The sequence below is a fragment of the Alligator mississippiensis genome, chromosome 4 (assembly GCF_030867095.1).
Source record: "Alligator mississippiensis isolate rAllMis1 chromosome 4, rAllMis1, whole genome shotgun sequence".
Classification (NCBI taxonomy): Eukaryota; Metazoa; Chordata; order Crocodylia; family Alligatoridae; genus Alligator; species Alligator mississippiensis.
In genome coordinates, this window is record NC_081827.1 from 246702660 (window position 1) to 246722196 (window position 19537).

Below are 19537 nucleotides of genomic sequence, written 5' to 3' on the forward strand. Positions count from 1 at the left end.
AGGCAAACCTCCAATAATTAGATTCTATACCTGGAAAATTATAACAAAATGTATACATTTTCTATATATAGAAACTAATTATGGGGGTAAGGGTCTTCTACTATTCAAGTAAATATGGTAAATAAAATTTCCATCTGGGGGTGCTGACAAACATGGCCAGTATCAGTCAGATGCAACTTAAAAGAACCAACGCTGTAAAGCCTTTCGCAAGTGGGAAGCATAATAGAAAACTAGCCCTTGTATGGGTGCAGTGCTTGTGGGCACACTATTTATTGGCTCGTGGTCTGCGGGGGTCCAAAAGGTAATACCTTTTGCAATGACCGATGCATTCAGGTATGGACACACTGCACTGCTTCTTGGTAGCATTTTGCTAGTATTTTCTACTTCTGCTCTTAGCAGGAAATGCCCTTGGAGGCGATGAAAAGCAAAACAGAAAGCAGGCTTCTCCTGGTGAACACTCAGGCTTTAAACAACATACACAGAGCAGCTCATTTCCAAAAGGTCATTTATTACTTGTATTACAGTAGAGCCTAGAGGCCTCCACAGACACTATGGCCCCACTTTGCACATACACAGTTGGAAAGAGCCCCTGCCACGAAGAGCTTACAATCTAAGTAGACAAGACAGGAGGAAGGAGGTATACAGCTGGGACAAGGCCAGGAACTGACCTTGCATCTCCCAAGTCCCGGGCCAGTGCCTTGCCTAACTCCCTTTGTCTACTCGAGCATCACTTCGATTGCTGGATGAGCAAATTATGCCCAGTGAAAACCACTTCCGTGGGCAGAGAGTCAGGAACCCAATGGCTCTGCTAGTCAGACATACTGTTCAGTATTAGGCTTCCTCAAAGAAACGGTTTACTGATACCCCTTCATTTAAAGCACCCTCTTGTCTTCTTTGAAGTCCTATTTTTTTTTTCTCATCAGTAATCTCTCTCAACCTCCTTCCTCTTCCCAACACAACTCTGTTTAGGGTACAAGGTTTTGAACAAATGTGTGCTATAAGCGACTCCCTCAACCTTGTGTAATAAAACAACTCTTGATGAACATCCCTTTTTTCATGTGTAGTGTCTATCAAAATCGGGCCATGCTCTTAATGGGCTCTCTGGGGCCTACTGAAATACAATCATGGTGTCTATTCTTCACAGAAGGCCCAATTAAGTGTCCACTATAGTCAACTGAATTCTTTCTAGTGACTACAGTAGGCTCTGGATCCGGTCCGCAGTGTTCGGTATTACTTTAACCAACTCATCCCCATTTGAAAGTAATGCTTTTGAATTTGTTTCAACACTGATACTACACCAGAAATCTAATATTAGTTTACATTCCCTACATTACTGAAAAGTACTGGCAACGATGATGAGTAATCCTTTTAATGTGAAACAACTATTATTAAAAGTAACACGCACCTTCACAAGGTAAGATTCCAGTCTGAAAAGATATTAAGTGGTTGATTTACACATGTACAGTGGTTTAAAACATTATTTTTAAAATAAAAAATACAGCACGTCCAAATATTGCATACAAAAAGTAGAATCTGTCCTAAAATAAAATTCTATCAAATCATTTTAAAAAATTACAAAAGTAAAATGCATACAAACTCCAGTAAAATTGAACAGTCTTCTATTTTGAACGTCATTTACAAAGACACATCCTGATACACAAAAGAAACCTTATTTTTTCCTATATATTCACACCATAATGTTAGAAGGAAAATCGTGTGTCACATTATTAAAAGCCAGTATTTCCACCGTGGTCATTTCTAGAATAGAGCTGAAGACACTAGACACTGCAGGGGAAGAAGATTTTTGGACAAGTGAAAATCCTAAACGGACAGGAATTTTCATCTGAAAAGAGAGGCATGAAAACTAACCAGCATATAGGGCAGGGCAGGCAGCTACAGGACGTGGGATCTGCAGAGAACTGTTTGCAAAACTCTGCTAAGTTCCCAGAGAGAAATACGAACACAAATCCCCAAGGGAAATTCCAGCCGCTGCACAGCCCTTCCCATGATTCCTGCCAATGGCTCTCCAAGCACCTGCAACGTGACTCATCAGTTTATGAAAAAGCTTCTCACATACTTCAGATGCCTTGATTTCTTCCTTGGGATGCATGCATTCCCCTCTCTGATCTGCATGTGAAGTTATAGTATTAAATGCACAGACAATTAGACAATTCGGGACAGTGTGACAGGCCAATGGGGATTTCAAAACGAGTTCAAAGGACAGGCAAGTAAATAAGGTGCATTCTAGAAAGTGATTTAGCTTTGTTCACTAAATCCCCTGTGCAAGCGGGTAGCAATGCAACAGACAGCTGTGCTGTCGACATCTAGTTTAAAAAGACAGCGGCTTTAAAGCCAGGTCATGTTCCTGTCCTCCACTCAGTCTCTCTCTAAGGCTTGTCTACATGTGCAAGTTAGTGTGCAGTCAGCAGGAGTGCTGGCGTACAGTGCACTAGCCACTCTACTCTTACTTGCCATGTGAACAGTCTTGGTTTGTGGCAATGTGTGGAAGCTGCTGCTGCTTTGAAAGTGGAGCAAGCTATTTCATACCTACTGCACCTGCCAAGTGTCCACCCATACAGTGACGGTGCAGCAAGGGAAGCAAGTCTCCTGTGCACCAGCTCCTTCACACACATTTCCCCGTGCACACAAACCTTTTGCTTATATGTTCCCAGCGGAGCAGGTATACTATAGATACCCTGATACATGGTTAGAAGACCTGATGACTTACAAGGGAGCTCATTTGGTTCATAAGAAGGGATGTGTGAAGAAGTTGCTTTATTGCTGTGACTTAACAGAAGTGCATGGCTTTACAGCACTTTAAACATGGGTATAGCGCTTTAAATGAACCCTTATTAAAAGAGGTATTAAAGCCTGAAGTGCTGTATTTTGCAGCATTTCAGCAACCTACAGCACTCTGAATAACTTCTGCATGCTGGTCAAATTTCTGACCAGTAGAGAAGCTCCTGGAGGCTGCAGAAACTAGGCTGGAAAATGCAGGGAGGCTTTGAACCTCCCCCCGCCCCCAACACTGTGCGCATCATGTTTAAGAGTGTTGTAATTTTTTATAGCCCTGTAAAGTGCTCTAAATTACAGCACTGTAAAAAGTGTGCATAGAGCACTTCCGTACACACACAAGAGCATGTCGCCAAAAAGGGCCCCTTAATTCAAATTTAATGGATGACTGACATGAAGGAAACATTGCTGTTGTATAGCTAGCACCTTTCCAAAGGAACGCAAAGCCATTTGGACAGCAAAAACAGTGTCACAAAACATCAACATGGTACAGAAACATTGGTGACAATTTTACAGATGGAGAAACTGAGGCATGGAGAGCACAAGTGATTTTCCCGAGGTCACACAGCCAAGCAAGAATAGAACCCAGACATCCTGGCTTCAAGTGTTGCCCTTTAACCAGACCATTGCCATCCAACCAGGGAAAACCATTTATTTTGGCTTTTATAACAAACACAGAAGAACTATGATTACAAGACCATCTCAAACTGTTTATTTATTTAGTCCTATCCCACCCTACCCAAAAGGCTCAGAGCAGCTAATGGGATAAGTTTTGAATAGGAACAGAAGAAACTTATATACGGAGATCCAATTTTCTTTATCCAGCAGCCAGAAAATGAATATATTGACACATCGAGATGCAACTAGTAAAGAAGTCACTTGTGGAGTAAATAAGGGTGCTAGATGTTGTAAAAAAGGAACGAGTCAATTGAAAAAGCTAAGTCATACAACCTTGGTCTGCTACACTTTGAGGAAGAGTGAAGACGTGTCAAGCTGGTCTAATATTAATTCCAACCCAAGGGGCATTACAGGTAAGAGAGCAATGCAATTACAGATCTCATCCTTGAGAAAGTCGGCATGCACACTACATATTAGGAAAGATTTTTATTGACATTGGATAACATGAGACGCTATGTCGCTGTAGTGACGAGCTACGGCAGTGCGGCTCACCGCTACGTCGCTGTAGCGTTGGTGGGCACAAACCACAACGAGTGACAAGCTACCTCTCTGTAATGAGGCAGCTGATAAAAACTGTGCACCACCATTTAGTACATGCTAAAACAAGTACTAAATGACAGCGCAGTAACAACTGCGCCGTGGGGGGCACATGTAGATGTGCCCACAAAGTGGCTTCTGATAATCTTTTAACCTACTGAGATAGCAATATATCAAGAGCATTTGACAACTGAGGGATACAAGGAAAGCAAACAATGTATACCCACTCTCCTGGCTGTTGGGCCAACTACTGTCACCTCAACAAATTGTTCAAGGATGAACGTAGAGCAGAGACTGTAACAATTCACCCACCAACTAGGCAATCGCATTTCCTAAACTGTAATGCGGAGAGGAGGAACCAGCGATACAGGAATAGGTGATATACATTATTTCTTGGCCTAGCTAAAAAGAAAAAAGTAGTCAAGTTCTCCTCAAGTACCTAGGATTTTTAGGTGCTTGCCTTGAAATTTTTCAAAGAGGGTGAAAATTGTTTCCTGAAAACCCAGTCCCTTTATGAGATGTCTCGGGGGGAGGGAGGTCATCAAAAAAATGGAGGCTGCCCCAAATGCCAGCTAGGTGTAGACGTGATTGCATGGTGTTCACTTTGCTTACAACCTATATGCAGATCTATTCAAAAGAGCACGCGAGCGCACTGTGCGCCGATGGTATTTGGAAGAAGTTCATATCAGAACGCATCGCTCCAAATACGTCAAGGATGCAGGGTGAAAAACCAGGAGCCCAAATCCCTGCCCAAATATTTGCTTTTGCTTGTTGAAACTCAGGACAAAGAAGAGCCTTCACCTTCATTTATTATTGTTTTATCTACCTTGAAACAGGAACTGTAAATGGTAAAAGCAGACTGACATGTTTTTCTGACTTTATTGTGGCCTTCTCAACCTGCACTGAAACAGAAATTTTAAGCTGCTGGCAGCAGTGCTCCTTGATGAAACGCACAGAAATATTCTATTGCTGTCTACAATAATACAATGAGACTTCCCCCCCCCCCCCCCGTGTCTCGTGCACTGGGACAGCACCGTTGTGCGAAAGTCTGTGATTAACTATCACCTTATCAACTACATGGGCTTTCTATAAAGAAACTAATAAATCTTGCCTTGACACCTGTGATATTACATGCTCCCTGGTGGTCTAGAAATCAACCTGAACACTGACTCTCTGTTGATCGAAGCGATGAAAGTATTATGATCTTAGGAGTCGTCCTCTTTATGATGGCCAAATTTTTTGACTCTGTTCCATATTCTGGACCCAGTGAAGGCTATGGGAAAGTTCCCATTTATTTTAAATAAGGTTGGCATTCAACCCTATTGATGGGGGCATGCCTACAAATTCCACTAAACAGTCCGAGGTGCTCTACAGCTTAAAACAATAACATCTCATTCAAAAATGTTAACTACACTCCCAGAGCTACACTCACACCAACCCAACAGGTGCCCTGACAAACCATCACCATGAATTATAGTCAGCGCCTAATGCACCTAAAAAAAATATACCAAATAGCACCCAGAAACATCTCTACTACAAAAGCTAGCAACTGCATGTTTTTCTTCCAAATAAAAAACATGACCCAATATGAAAAGTGAAGATTTATCAATGAGAAAAAATTGCTGCTGCTCTCACAGCTTAACAGGATGTCTATACACATGGGATAAGATGTCCAAGTCCTCATTATCTTCCAATGATAGTCAGTCCTAACAAATCTAGGAACTCTTCCCTTTCTCACAGCAATTAATATTTTACATGTAGATCAATCCCTTTTATTGATGTATTTAAAATGCAAGACTGCATTCACTCCCTGCTTAGTTGTATAGTTCTCCATAACCTCACACCTGTTAATATTCTCCAGATGATAAAACTACTTCAGTATAATCTGATATCCAATCGCAGCATCTGGACATTTGCTAAATTCCCAAGTAGGAAGCTCCACGATACACTTGGGCCATTTAGTGAATACAGTTTTCCCATGAGAACTACCACAAATATTGCCTGTTATTTCCAGGTAGCTTTAATAATTCGCTCATGTTGACACTACAGAGAACACAATACAAAGAACATGGTAAGACGTGCGCAATGGCGTTCTTTTCAGTGATTTCCTTAAAACAGAAAATAACTATGTTTAAGATTATTGACTAGCTGTCTTGGCCAACCCTCTTTCTAGGCCTGACTGGGAATTCAGGAAGTCCTTGCATAGACATGCATTTAAAACAGAACAAGCTATTAACAGAAAAAGGAATCGTGAGGGTTGGGAAGTGAAGAGAATCAGAAAGCAGGGATGGAAGTGAAGCCCGTCTTCTAACTCTTATCTGCCTCGTTAGCAGCATGAAAGGCAGCAGAGCCGAGGAGTCAGCCAAAGGAAAAAGGCAGCAGAGCTGGAAGTTGAATTTAAAGCTATTAAGGCTCCAAGTGAAAAAAAAAAAAAAAAGGGAGGTGCAGCCAAGACTATAACTACCTATTTAAAATGAAGGCCTGTTACAAGAGAGAAATGGTCACTGCAAAGCATCCTTCCTTGCATTTTCAATACAAACTGCAGCATAATTGTCCCTCTTTTAGTGGCTTTGCAAAATTGCTCTTCTGGCTTTTAGCATGAAAAGTGACTCTGAGCTAAAATAGGAAGGGAGTATTGTCATTTCTCAAAGCACTTTCCCATTGAGAAGTCAATTTTACTTTGGTATGGAAGTGTTCGGTTCTAATCAGTCAACAGCAAAACACGATTGTGCCCTGGCCAGCCAAGAAAACATGTCCATCGTTACTCCAAAATTGCAGAGGTAAGAACTGCACTTGCACTTTGCTGTCGGCCAATAAGAAAATGGAAAAATATTTCATTTCTGAATATGACTTGGGACGACTGAGGATTAACATTTCAGGAATGTTCAAAGCTCTCTCACTGCAGCAAGAAAAATCTCACTTTTAGTAAACTCAAGTCACCACAATAGTTTTTACCTATATAAAAGTAAAACAAATAAATAAAACAACAGGCAACATGATTAAATAATCTTATTCAGGAAAACTCCCCATGGCTTTAGTTCGGATAATGACCGAACTCTTTTAAACATCTCGGAAAGCATATTTTAAGTTGAAATATTTTATTCCCTGGTCCCTGCCCCCCAGATGTCCTTCTCCCCAAGTCCACAAACCTGAACATTTATTTCAATGAATCACAGCAGCGGAGTCTTACCAATCATGGAACTTTACATAGTGAAGAAATGATCTTGTTTTTACTTAGGAGAAATTTCCCTTAGACTTGGCTGCGTATGGGCTGCAGGATGGGATCTGCAGCAGTAAAGTATAGTGCTCTGGTAGAATTTTACTGGCCTATTTGGTTCTATGGAAACTTTGCATTTTGGAGCAAAGCCATGGAGTGTTTTTCCATCTGACAATGATCCGGGTGGTAGAGAAAATGAGAATCTCTGCTTCTCAGCAAGGTGCCTGAAAGTGTGCAGGTTTAATTCCAATATAGCTGCAGCAGGTTGCTAAGCATGTCTCAAAAGGACCGAGCCAGAATTACCACTCTGTCCTGGCATCGCACCTGTAAACTAGAATCCTTGGCACGAACGTATTTTGTAGCTTTGCACAAGACAATGGGTAACAGGAGCTACCGGGTACTGATACTGTTTCAAACACTGAAGCAAAGCCAAGAAAGTTGGATGGTTGTGCCTTTGCACCAAAAACCTGAAACGATGATAAAAATAAGCTTCTGGTTGTTCAAATGTGCTGGCTTTGTTTATTTAAAAAGTCTCAATACCAACTGGCTCCATTGTTTACGAACGGTGCCTTTCAAGGAAGGATTCTGCTCTTTTAGTATCTGATGTAGCCAATAAACCCAGTCCTAGCACCCTGTTTCTTACGAGGGTATATATATATGTCCATTTGTCTGAAAACAATAAAAGCAGATGCTGTGAAATTAGTTATTTTGTTTTACTGCACGAGCAGAGTTTTGAGCTAAAAAATATTAATGAAATATTCTCTCAGCAGAAAGAGAGGCAGGCAGACCGAACTGATACATGTCTGAAGGGTAATGCACTGATTAGGTTTTATTTTTATGAGTTACGGTGGCTGTATTACTCAAGAGTGATGGAGCAGAGCCCCTCGCAGGAGCGGAGGGCGTTTGATTTAGATTTCTCGCTGAAGCAGAACATTACATGCCAACATCCTCAAACATGCACACACACACACACACTCTATATAAAATAGCCACATTAAGAAAACATTCACTCAGTGTAATAAAATTCACGTTGCGGCGGGTATGCTTTTGCAACCTCATTTGCCGAAATGACTGCTTTGGTTACAAACAGTGGCTCTGCACCCACCATTATTTTAAAATAAATCTATATGCGCACACATGCTACAACGTATATAAATATATGTTATACATGTTTATGCATATACATTAATGTATACACACACACACACACACACAAGCACACCCCCAAATATTACACAAGCAACAGAGCACGCTCAGAGTGGAAGTACTGCAAATAATGTTGAACTAACTAAGAATAAAATTCAGAAAAACCTAACAGGTTTGAAACAGTCACAAAACTACTCAAAGGTGCCTTCACTATTTATGTTCAAGTAAGGGCCACAATGGCCAAAGTTTAGCACTGATAAAAAAAAAAAAAGTTGGTGTTGTAGTTCCCAGGTTGCGTTAAATTCAGTCATGAATATCCCAACATCATTTGTCATTTTGCTGATAACAAGGGTAGGTCAGAAAGCCAGAAAACTTTTCAGAAAAATGATCACTTATAGAACTGGGTATTTGAAAACATTATTATTTAGACAGCCTTACACTGTAAACTAATCTTAAAATCATGCACGCACTATAAGACTGCAGTTTTTGCTTAACAAAGAACTCCCAAAATTGGAAGCTGTACCCCTACAGTACTGAGGGGCAAGAAATAGGGTTTTACGGTGAAAGACAGTATTAGTTGGAGATGAAAGGGTAGTAGTGATGGCCATTAGAATATCAACATTTACCAACAGTGACTATATTGCAAACTTCCAAAATACCACAGTAATTTCCTGTTTTAAACAGAGAGAACAACTGCAGCATTACAGATGCTACTGTCAGCTAACACTAGACTTTAGTGGTAACTATTGTCTGGCTATTATTACAGCAATCACTGAATGCACTCTGGCTCTGGGGCAAAAATTAAGCTTTTTCAACAACAGTGCAAGGTCTGTTAAGAGTATCCAAAATGGTTAGAGACCAAAGAACCAGCATCTTCTTACAGAAATGGCTTTTATCGAAACACAACTGTAGCTTATAAGCACCACATTATTTTAGCTTCTGCCACTATTGGGCGTTTAACAATTAAATTAGTTACTAATTTAAAAGTTAATCGAGTTTTGAAAAGATTATCAGCTATTCTTATTTGGAGAGAAGACTGAAAGATTACTGGTGCCTTGGTACCTATAGACACCACATGCAATCTTGAATTGGCACAAATATCTGCACAGTTAATAACAACAGGTACAGCCTTGTAAATTAAATATCAGTTCTGACACTGGTGCTCTGATTCCCGTCCAAGTCTGACACCGGTTATCTGGCTTGTGATAAGGATCAAAAGGGTATTTTAAAAAAATAATCTTCAAAACTGAATAAAACTGTATTTAACATTTTGTAGCTTTTCCTCCGTTCAGCTGTGCAATTCCAAGCAAATGTGCAGAACGCAACATGGATTCCCAGGCCCTTCTACATCTCCACCAGTTCTGTGTTTTTAAACTGAGACGACGACATCAAGATACAGTCGATCGTAGGATTCCCTGAAGCACAGAATAAGGAGCAGACTGAGCAAACATGACCCTGGGAGGCACCAATTGAACCAAGAAATCTCTGTAAAACAAAAATAATTCAGTCTCAGATTTGTGCAACATACTTCATTGTTAAAGCAATCAGAATAGAAACCACTGGAAATTAGAAGATGTAGCTCGTGGCTTTGAAGAACCAGCTCGTTTCTAAATGCAAAACAATGACAACTGTGGGACTGCCAGAGAGATGAAATGTTTTATGAGATGCTGTTACGAATTTCTTTTAAAAGAAGTCCGTGTCGTTAATTAATTTTACTCTCTCTTATTCCCCTTGACAGTTGGAAAGGAAAAAAAAATCTGCCATCTCTAGGAGAAAACAAACCTCCCTGAAACAGGAGTCTATTAATTATTTCTCAGATTTCTACAGGCTAAGAAACAGGATAGATTAAAAGGATAATATAAACACCAGCACTCTGATTCTGAGTCAAATCTGCTCCACGATTTGGACGGGGAAAGCCAATTTCTCAACAGAAGCTTCTGTGTAGTCCAATCAATCCAAGTTTTAAAAGTACCATAAAAGCTCTCCCCCAGCCTCTCTGTAGATATAATGTGCTTGTTCTTAATAATATATCATTCTTCGGGGTATAAAAAAGTTTCCCTGTCAGTCATTCTTTAATTATTTGTTTAGCAGGTTTAATCTGAAGGCAGGGGCAGCACAATTCTCTTTTCAGAAGCATTGTGACTCTGCCTGAAGTTCATTGGAGAAGCATCAATTTTTCGGGAGCTGGTCTTTTACTTCAGTCGGGATTTCTACCGAATTTTAAACACCCCTTCAAGGGCTACTAATCATATTAAAGGCTCCTGCAATGCTGCTTTAGTTTAATCCATAATTCATATTGCTAAAGCTAAAGCTCAATTTATGTTTGGGAATGCAAAACACAAAACCAGAAAGCTTAGGAAAACCCCCAGAAAACAACAATGCAAAAAAAGCTCTTATCTTTGTTCAAGTAGTAATGCCCCACTGCAATCTTCCTTGTTTAACATGAAATTGCTTTGTTTAAATTCCCACGAGTTATAAGAAACATTCCCCTCCATGATTTTCTATACTTGTGCGTAAGTGGACTGAACATAATCTAACCCAGACATCTAAAAAGACTGAGAGATTAATGACCTTGTAATTCCTCTCATTACTTGCTATACTACAAGAATCGCTGGCTCATTGGTCGATTTATGTTAATATACTGATCGGAAAAAAGATCCAAGGAAAGTAGAAAGTAAAAGGGAAAAAATACCCCTGAAGGAAGTCTGATTAAAACAATGTGCAGAGAATGAGTTTCTGGCATGACGATACAGTGCTAGAAGTTAGGCTAAGGATTTGGAGGCTTCAATCTCCCAGTCTAATCATGTTAGCTGCAGCAGAATCGTCACTGCATTGGAAAACTTCCAGAATTGGCTCCTTCATAGCCTTAGTAATTGGGACACTAATATCAGAGTATGAAGAAAAGGGAGAAATGGGAATGAGAATGAGAGGACTGTGTAATCTAAAAGTGAGAGAGGAAAGAGAGACCAAACTCCCCTGCTCCTGCTCTCTGGGTTACTTGTATCATTATGGAATAACAATAAAGGGTGTATGGAAATCAAAGGAAAATTGAAGAGACTGATTTAAAATGAAGCGTTTTTATTGCAAAATCATTTTTCATCTTCTAAAGGATTTTTCTTTTAATAACATAGTCCGTAATGTAAGACTGGGTGCTGATCAAACCTTAGAGATTATGCAAATAGCGGTGCTGTTAATCATTTGTGGCGCTATATCACAGAGTGTATTTTTCCCTAAATAATAATATAAACTCATGTTTCATCTCTTAGAGAAAGGTGGAGACAGCAAGAATTTGACTTTATGTACTTAGATACTTTTATGAAAAAGGACTACAGTACCCTAAATGAAACTGGATTTCACAATTTTTTAAATAGTTTTTCTTTAAATTGTCATTTACAGAAAGAAATCCGTCAGTCCTGCTGAGATGGCACCATGAACTATATTATAATGCTCTATGGAAAATGGATTTATAATACTGACCCTACACTTATTTGGAAGAAGACTGAAAGTATTTAAAATTTGTTTCACTTGATTTTACCAATTTAGTTTGAAATAATAATAATGTACATAATTCATGTACCCTAGCATTGCAAATCTAGATTTCACTGAACTATCATTGTCATTTTAGAAACCTTCTAAGAAAAACCCATCACGTCACTTTCGAGCAGTAGGTATAATATCAAATATTCAAATTGGTTTTTAAAATGTACATTCTTAACAGACCGTGTGCCCTAACTGATCTACTGAATCTGCAATGCAGCTGCGAGTACCCCTGTTCACAGTTAATGGTAGGTAGTAAACCAGAGACTATGCTGAAGCATGTGAAAGTTTGACCCATTATATAACATTCTTCAGTCAATAGACACTTTCCTCTGAAGTTTACCAGCCTCCTTTTAGGTAGGGAACATCAATATTTCAGATCTTGGTAACAATATTTTTGCATTATGATTAAAAATACTCTTCCTGTACCAACTAAATATATAGCTATATCTATCTATCTATCGATAGATAGATATAGAGATATATATCCCCGTCTTATAAATATGAAGTATCAACTTTTAATTTTTCAAAAAGGATTTGTAAGATAGTACATTTTGACTCAACCTCTCCCATGTTGTTGACCTTCAGCACAGTAACCACATTTCTAAAGGCAAATTTAGATTTATTTGTAAGCTTTTGGGCTCACACCCTTCCTCAGGCAAAGGAGAATGCAAAGATTGTAAAGTTTCTCCCAGGGAGAAACAAAACTTCCTGTGAAGGAACATGGCTACAACCTCCATCCCTGATGCTAATGGTTATGCATGCAGCCTGCAACAGTCCGGGGGTGGGAAATCAACTTGAACCCCTGGATGAAGCAGGGTGAAAGCTAGAGCAGTTTTTTTACTTTTGCATTGTTGCAGGCTTGCTGCAGCTGCTTTAATTCTATGCTGTCTAATGCCCTTAATAGAATATATCCTGCTGTGAAACAGTGGCAAAACCAGGGCCAGGAGAGCCCAGAGTCTGAAAACTCAAGCAACAAGAGCCAGGGAGGCAATAGCTGCGGTTTGCTAAGGCTAAGCCAAAACCCAGAAAAGGCAAAACCATTAGTAAAAACTCGCGAGGCATGGGCATGGGTGCAGGGGAGAATGGAGCCCATGAAACAAGCCCTTAAAGCAACCAGAGTTTGGAAGGACCAGGAGGGTCTAACCTAGCAAGGGTCTGACCTAGCGCCTGGGGGTGGGGGGCTTAAACAGCTGGAAGAGGGTTCCCGCTGCGAGCAGGAGACAGAAGCCCAAGAGCCAGGATACTCTCCACGTGGAGACAGAGCAATGGGAACTGTGTAGAGAACAGAGCGAGCAAGAGAGCGCAGGCAGGTTGGCGGATGGTTGAAACCCGAGGACCATGCCAGGACAGACACTCCATTCGGGAGCTCAAAGAAAGAGTATAAGTGCTAGAGATAACTGGCAGGAGGAGGAGGGCGGCAGACTAGCAGTGGCAAAGCCCGGTCTGGAACTCCCTTCGGGTCTAGGAAGCCCCCCCGCTGTTCATGTGTTGTGCTGCGCTGTCCGTTTGTGTCGATTCCTGCTGGGAGGAAGTGTGCCAGAGGTCCAGGGACAATGAACAAGGACTGTAAATGAGCACAGCGGGACTGTTTGAGCTAAGTGATTCCCCAACCTGCTACAAATGGCCAGAACATTATCATTCTTTGTAAAAAAAAAAAAAAATACAGCCACCATGTTTATCTCAGTGGCTTCTTGATGTAGGAAGTTCAAAGCAAAATCTGAATGTGCATGTTCTACTAATGAATCAGAACTCATGGTAGAGGTGATATCTTTTATTAGACCAACTAGTTTTTTGTCTTTATTTGCAAGCTTTTAAAGAATTTTTTTTGCAAAACTCTAGGTGGTCTAATAAAAGATATCACCTCTACCACGAGTTCCAATTCCTATATGGCTACAACCTGGATACCTATCTTCTACTAAATGATTTAATTCTTTGATTGGCAGGCATATAAAGATAAACAATTCAGAAGTCTTTTCTATCAGTGGTATGCAAACAATATATGTACATAATAAGCATTAATGGGAGTTCTGCATATAAACTGCCCTCCCGCGGTGCCAAAACTGACTGCGCGCAGAATGTCTCCACACAAAGAATTACATTAAACGTCTAATATTTCTTACCTGTATGGTAAAATGTGAGGAAAAACAAAAGGACGCCCATGAACACATTACTCAGAAAGGTGACAACTCCACATGTGATTCCTTCTGGAACTGGATAGACTGTTTCCACAAAAAGCTCAAAGAATATAGGTATGCTGCTATTGAGGAACACTCCTAGCAAAATGCAGGACGTGTACAGTGTAGCTACAATGGAAACAAAACAGAAACAGCGATGAGTTTTATGTCACCGTTTTCCTACGACAGCATGTTATTACATTCTGTAAGCCCTCCAGACAGATGCACCTTGTTTGGGGAAGGCAGAGTGAAGCAAATATTATTCCAGGGTCACGGCTGAATTATGACCGCAGGGGATTCAGACTGAATGGCTGAATCCCAACTGGCCCTGCTCAGGTAAAGGCTGATGTGTTAACCCTCTCACCGCCACTGGGGATTCGGCAGCAGCTGTGAAAGGATTAATGCTGTAGTTCTAACCCTGAAGGATGAACTCCAGCCCCTCCTTCCCCGAGGCTGGCAGGGGGAAGAAGCATGGCATCCACTTTATATCATCCCCAGCTTCCGCGCTTACACATGCAACTCAATTTCGGACAGCTGAGTTTGGGGGAGAAGGGATGTGTAGTATACAAGGGACTAGGATACTTCAAACCAAAGATGCTCCAGTACTGATGGGCAAATAACTAGAAGACAAAGAATAATCAGATCTATTTTTTACCCACTGTGCATCATGACATATATCATGTCTCACTGCTTGTAGTTGACATTTATTATTTGGGTTGAAAATCAGAAATGTACATTTGTATACAGAATTGAATTCCTGAAGATCCATTCAATACTGTGGAGTCCACTTACCAAATGGGAATCCTTGGGGGAAAAAATTAATGCAAAGAGACATCCAAGCCGAGTTATTTCCTAAATGAACAATAACTACTGCTCCACATACAATTAGAGTGGAAGCAATTACTGAACTGCATTAAAAGTGAATGGAAAATTAACCTTTTGACTCGGTGTCAGAGGTTGAAACTAATTTTTGCTTCCATTGTACAAATAAATACTTATGATTTCCCAGACAGCAGAGCATTAAAATTCACCACCACCTGACTTGTGAGATGTTGAAATTCCCATTTGTCGAATGGGAATGAAATATACTCAGTACCTGCCAGAAATGACTCCTACTTGCCAAAGGAAATTTTTTATTATTACAGAATTCCTATTTTTCCTCCTGGGTATATAATAATAGAATATAGTCATTTCTTCGATTGGCTTTGTTCTGTGACTTCGGATGTTATTATATTGCTTGCACTAATATAGATGTTTTGTACAACTAATATGTCTTCTGGCACTAAACAAAAATATACATGTTTTTCCTTTTTTTTTTTTTACCCTCCAGCTTTTAAAGGCTCTGAATGATGAAAGCTAATTTTAATGGAACTGTAGCATCTCCTTAAAAGCTGTCCTAGGAAAGAAGGATTTTCTGAGCTGGGACCTTTGTGTCTTGAGAAGACCAATTACATATAAGGGGGAGGGGAGAAATGGAAACCATTTACTAGAAGACTGAAAAGGGTAAGTAGAAGTCTGGAACGCTTATTGAAGACTCTGTAAGGGCACCAACTATATGTAAAGACACATCCTTCAGAAGTAAAGACATTTCCTAGTTGCTGGGAAAAGACTACACTTGATGACATCTCTACACTGCGGTATGTTAGCAAGACTTTTAGTATAAGAAATTCAAGTAGGATGGTATTCTATTTTTCCATACTATACCAAAATGTTTTAACAAGGGGAGAAATGAAAAGTGCTACTTCATCAGAAGTTAAACACTGATCAGTCCTACAACTGAGGAATGGTTAGTGAGCAGGAAACTTTTGCCTAAAAAACCTGCATTATTTGTTAAGACATGAGGGATCAGAGAACGGAGATAAAGCCTTAAGAGAGATGGCAAAAAATGGCTATCGGTCAGATCATTCATTTGATATAGTTCTCTTCCATGCATATTTCTTTCTCTAGAGAAGGATTTACACAGAGGGGAAAAAGAGAATAGAAAAGGCTACCAGGAAGATGATACAGATGGCATAGCTTTGGAAGGGGACTGATTAGGTTGGCCGCTCTTTTTGTAAGAGACCTGGAGGTGATTTATTTATTTATTTTTTAAATAAAAAGGACCTAGCAGCTTTGAGCTCCTGTAAAATGTTCTATTACCAGCTGCAGGGTGAAAGTCAGAGGAGCAGATAAGTTCACCAGAGTTCTGCAAGTGAGAAGAAAATTTAGTATCATGAAGCCAACGGGCTATTTTATCTGGAAGTGAGCAACCAATTCCTCCTGCCACAATATCCATAGATTTTGCTGCAAGTTCTCATTAGTATTCTGAAGTTAGTAAATCTCTCTCACAGGGTCTAGCTGCATACAGTAACTCGGCCACTTACTTTAACAATCTTTTAATTCCTGTTAAATAAGTAGCAATCATAGCTTCAGTTTTTTTAAGCTGTAACTACCTATTTAAGCAGTTTTGGATGCTAGAGAGAAAAAAGGATGAGTACTGACTTTAGACGTTACAGAACGGAAAGAAAGGCCAGATCATCTCCTCTTCTCCCATAAAAGTGTCAGGCAGAGGCAGATTCCTTAGCACTTTCCAAACAGAAAATACACGAGAAATAATTCATTTTGCAGTAGAAGAAATTTCAGATGGTGAAAATATATTAACCAAACTTCAAAGACGACAGCACCCCAAATTCTAAATAGGGGCAAGTGCAGTTTATGCATCTAGTTTGCGTGAACTCTGGTATGGAAAATAAACCAGTTACTGTTAACAGAGCAATTACCAATAAGGCACTAATGGCTTGACTTGGGAGAATTTAACGTAATAAAGTTTAGTCCAGAAAAGGAAGTGATTGGCGAGATGGAAATCATTTAGTTGAGGATGGAGTAAATTTGCTATCATGAATTTATGAATGCAGATTCTGCAGGAGAAAAGGGAAGCACGGAAAGGATACTGAGACTGTCGGCTGAATACTCGTTGCAGAATCCCTACTGCTCAAGGTAACAGTTACAAATCATATTTGTTTAGTGACCTCTCCCCAGCCCTAGCTACTTGGGAACCTGAATAAATATCTACAGTAACACCTTTCACCATATAATTATAATACATTAATAATATAAAATATATCTATTTTAATGATTAAAATAATGAAAAAAACCAAAGCAAGAGGCTAGATGCTAAAGGCAAAAAAAACCAAACCAAAAAAAGCAAGCAGCAAAAAAAGAAAAGCACGGGTCCCAGAATGAGGCTGGAAGCCTGGCAGTTAGTAACTATATTTTTTATATAGTGAACTAAAAAAACCCACAAACCACAAACCAAGAAATCTGGGAATGGCAGAGGATTAAAAACCTGGAAACCTTCAAAAAATGAATTTATAGAGTTACTCCTCAAACCGTAAACACACTTTACTGCTTAGGAAGAAATATTTTCATCCTGCGTTCTTGTAAAACATCTAGGATCCTTCTGAGTGCCATAAACAAAATGATTTTATTGCATCAATTCAGAGTTTAAAAGACAAAAGCAACTGATCACCAGTACTGAAAACCATAGATACAGGAAAAACGTTTTAGAAGTCAGATAAATAAGGGTTCCAAAATGGGTTTAGCCTTATGTCATACACTGTAGCGACAACGGTATTTTACACCGGCCCAAGGGGCGACACAGCTGCTGTAGTTCGGTGAGTGCCACCTATAAAATGGAGTCCATTTACTTCTCATAACAGGGACTCTGCACTGAATGATTATTAAAGAGCCCCATGATTTTTTATAGTGTAAAAGAACTGCTGCTAAAATTACTCTAAATGTTTTTTCAATTAAGAACCCCTGATGACAGGCATTGGCACTGAATATAGGCAAGAACAAATCCTAACAGAAAAGAGGATTCAAGAAGCGGGGACTATTCCTTCCTCAATTCCTTATTCCAAAAACAGAAGAAACTCACAGCTGCTTGGACAGAAATAGACACTGGGGATGTAAAGATCATAACAGAACGGCATTTCTCCCTTTCCTGTGAAAAGCAATTAACTAGGAAAATTGCTGGGGATAAAGGCATACCTCTGAGTCACTCACCTTAGTGAGCCCTGGCCATTTAGAAGTAATGGAACCAGGGTTGTTATTATTATTATATATTTTTTTTAAAGAAACCGTGACACTGGACTTGCTATCTGAGGAATCTGTGCATTGAAACAGCTATTTTGCAGGCCTGCTGCCACATCATGAATTGCACAGGCAAACACGCCTCCAAAGCAATGCTGCTTTGGCTGTTCCAGGGCCAGATTTCTCTTCGAGACTACCGTGGCACTGCCTCCATGGCAGCCCTAAGCAAAAGGCTCATACGAGTCATGCGACGGTCAAGTTTGAGATGCCAACAAGCCAGGGTCCCCATTCCCCTGCTAGCTGTTACTACTACATGCCACAGTGGGAGCATCACGGGTAGGAAAAAACAAAACATGTCAGTTATATAAAAGGAAGTGTTAAGGTGGCTTATTACAACAAGTAAAACGTGGGTAGAGGCTTGGTTTCTTTTGGGTTCTTATAATCGCTGCAGGCATATTGGATATAGGAAGGCAAACATTTGCCTGCTTACATATACCAGACTTCCAGACTGATAGGCAGATGCATGCATTTAATCTGTCATCTGCTACAACAAGTGCTTACCCTGCAAGGAACAAAGTTGAATTGGGGAAGCGCTCGCACATGGTGGTGCCTGTTTACTTATCCGCAGCTGAGCTGAGGACACCGCACAACCTTCTCGAGTATCTTCCAGGCATACACACAAACAACGTTCCAGGACTGCTGTGTTCCAGGAAAGTCCCTGGACACACATTTGGCAGTCGCCTCTTGGAGCACACCCTCCTCATAACACAACTGCACATTTAGCATCTGAGCCAAGCCCAGTGGTATCGATGGAAAAGCTCCTGCAGATTTCAACCAATTAGTGCCCTTAGTGTGGGGTATGCATGCACACATGTGCGCGCATTTAATTTCTATGCTGTCACTGCTTAAATGTTCGCAAATACTCTGTGGGGCGAATTTAATTCTCATGAAAGTGACAGCTAAAAGCCTAAAGACTGCTGACTGCAAGCAGGTGGTGTTGTGCAAACTTCCCTAAACCACTCTGCCAATAAATCCTGACCTCCTAATTCCCTGGTACATTCCAGTAATGCACCTCTTACGAGCAGATGGGCTGTGCCAAGCAATATAGTAGCTTTCTGTGGATAAACAGGGAAGCAGATGGCACTAGACTTATTTTCTCTTGGAACTCAAGATATGACTTAAACCCAAATCTTTATAGATCTAGGGCAGTGATGCTCAAGCAGGGTGTCCCCAGCACCATGGCTTGCCTCAAGTTCTTTGAGGGTACCATAGGATGCCATGTAGTGTTAGCTTATTTTTCTTTGTCAAAAAAGAGTGAACACTAAGATATTAAGACTATGGTATTTTGTTGAATTAAGGCCAACTTGACTTTTAAAAGATT

General features: G+C 40.2%; 1 protein-coding gene across 1 annotated transcript in view; it reads right to left on the bottom strand.

The window, feature by feature from the left end:
* Window positions 1-488: 488 nt before the first annotated feature.
* SLC49A4 (solute carrier family 49 member 4) overlaps window positions 489-19537 on the bottom strand; it is a 94172-nt gene continuing 75123 nt past the window's right edge. The window contains exons 8-9 of the mRNA XM_014599302.3: window positions 14032-14214; window positions 489-9856 (exon numbers count right to left, since the gene is read on the bottom strand). Of these exons, the coding sequence (XP_014454788.2) occupies window positions 9741-9856; window positions 14032-14214 (299 nt within the window). The 3' untranslated portion in view covers window positions 489-9740. The remainder of the gene's footprint in view (window positions 9857-14031; window positions 14215-19537) is intronic.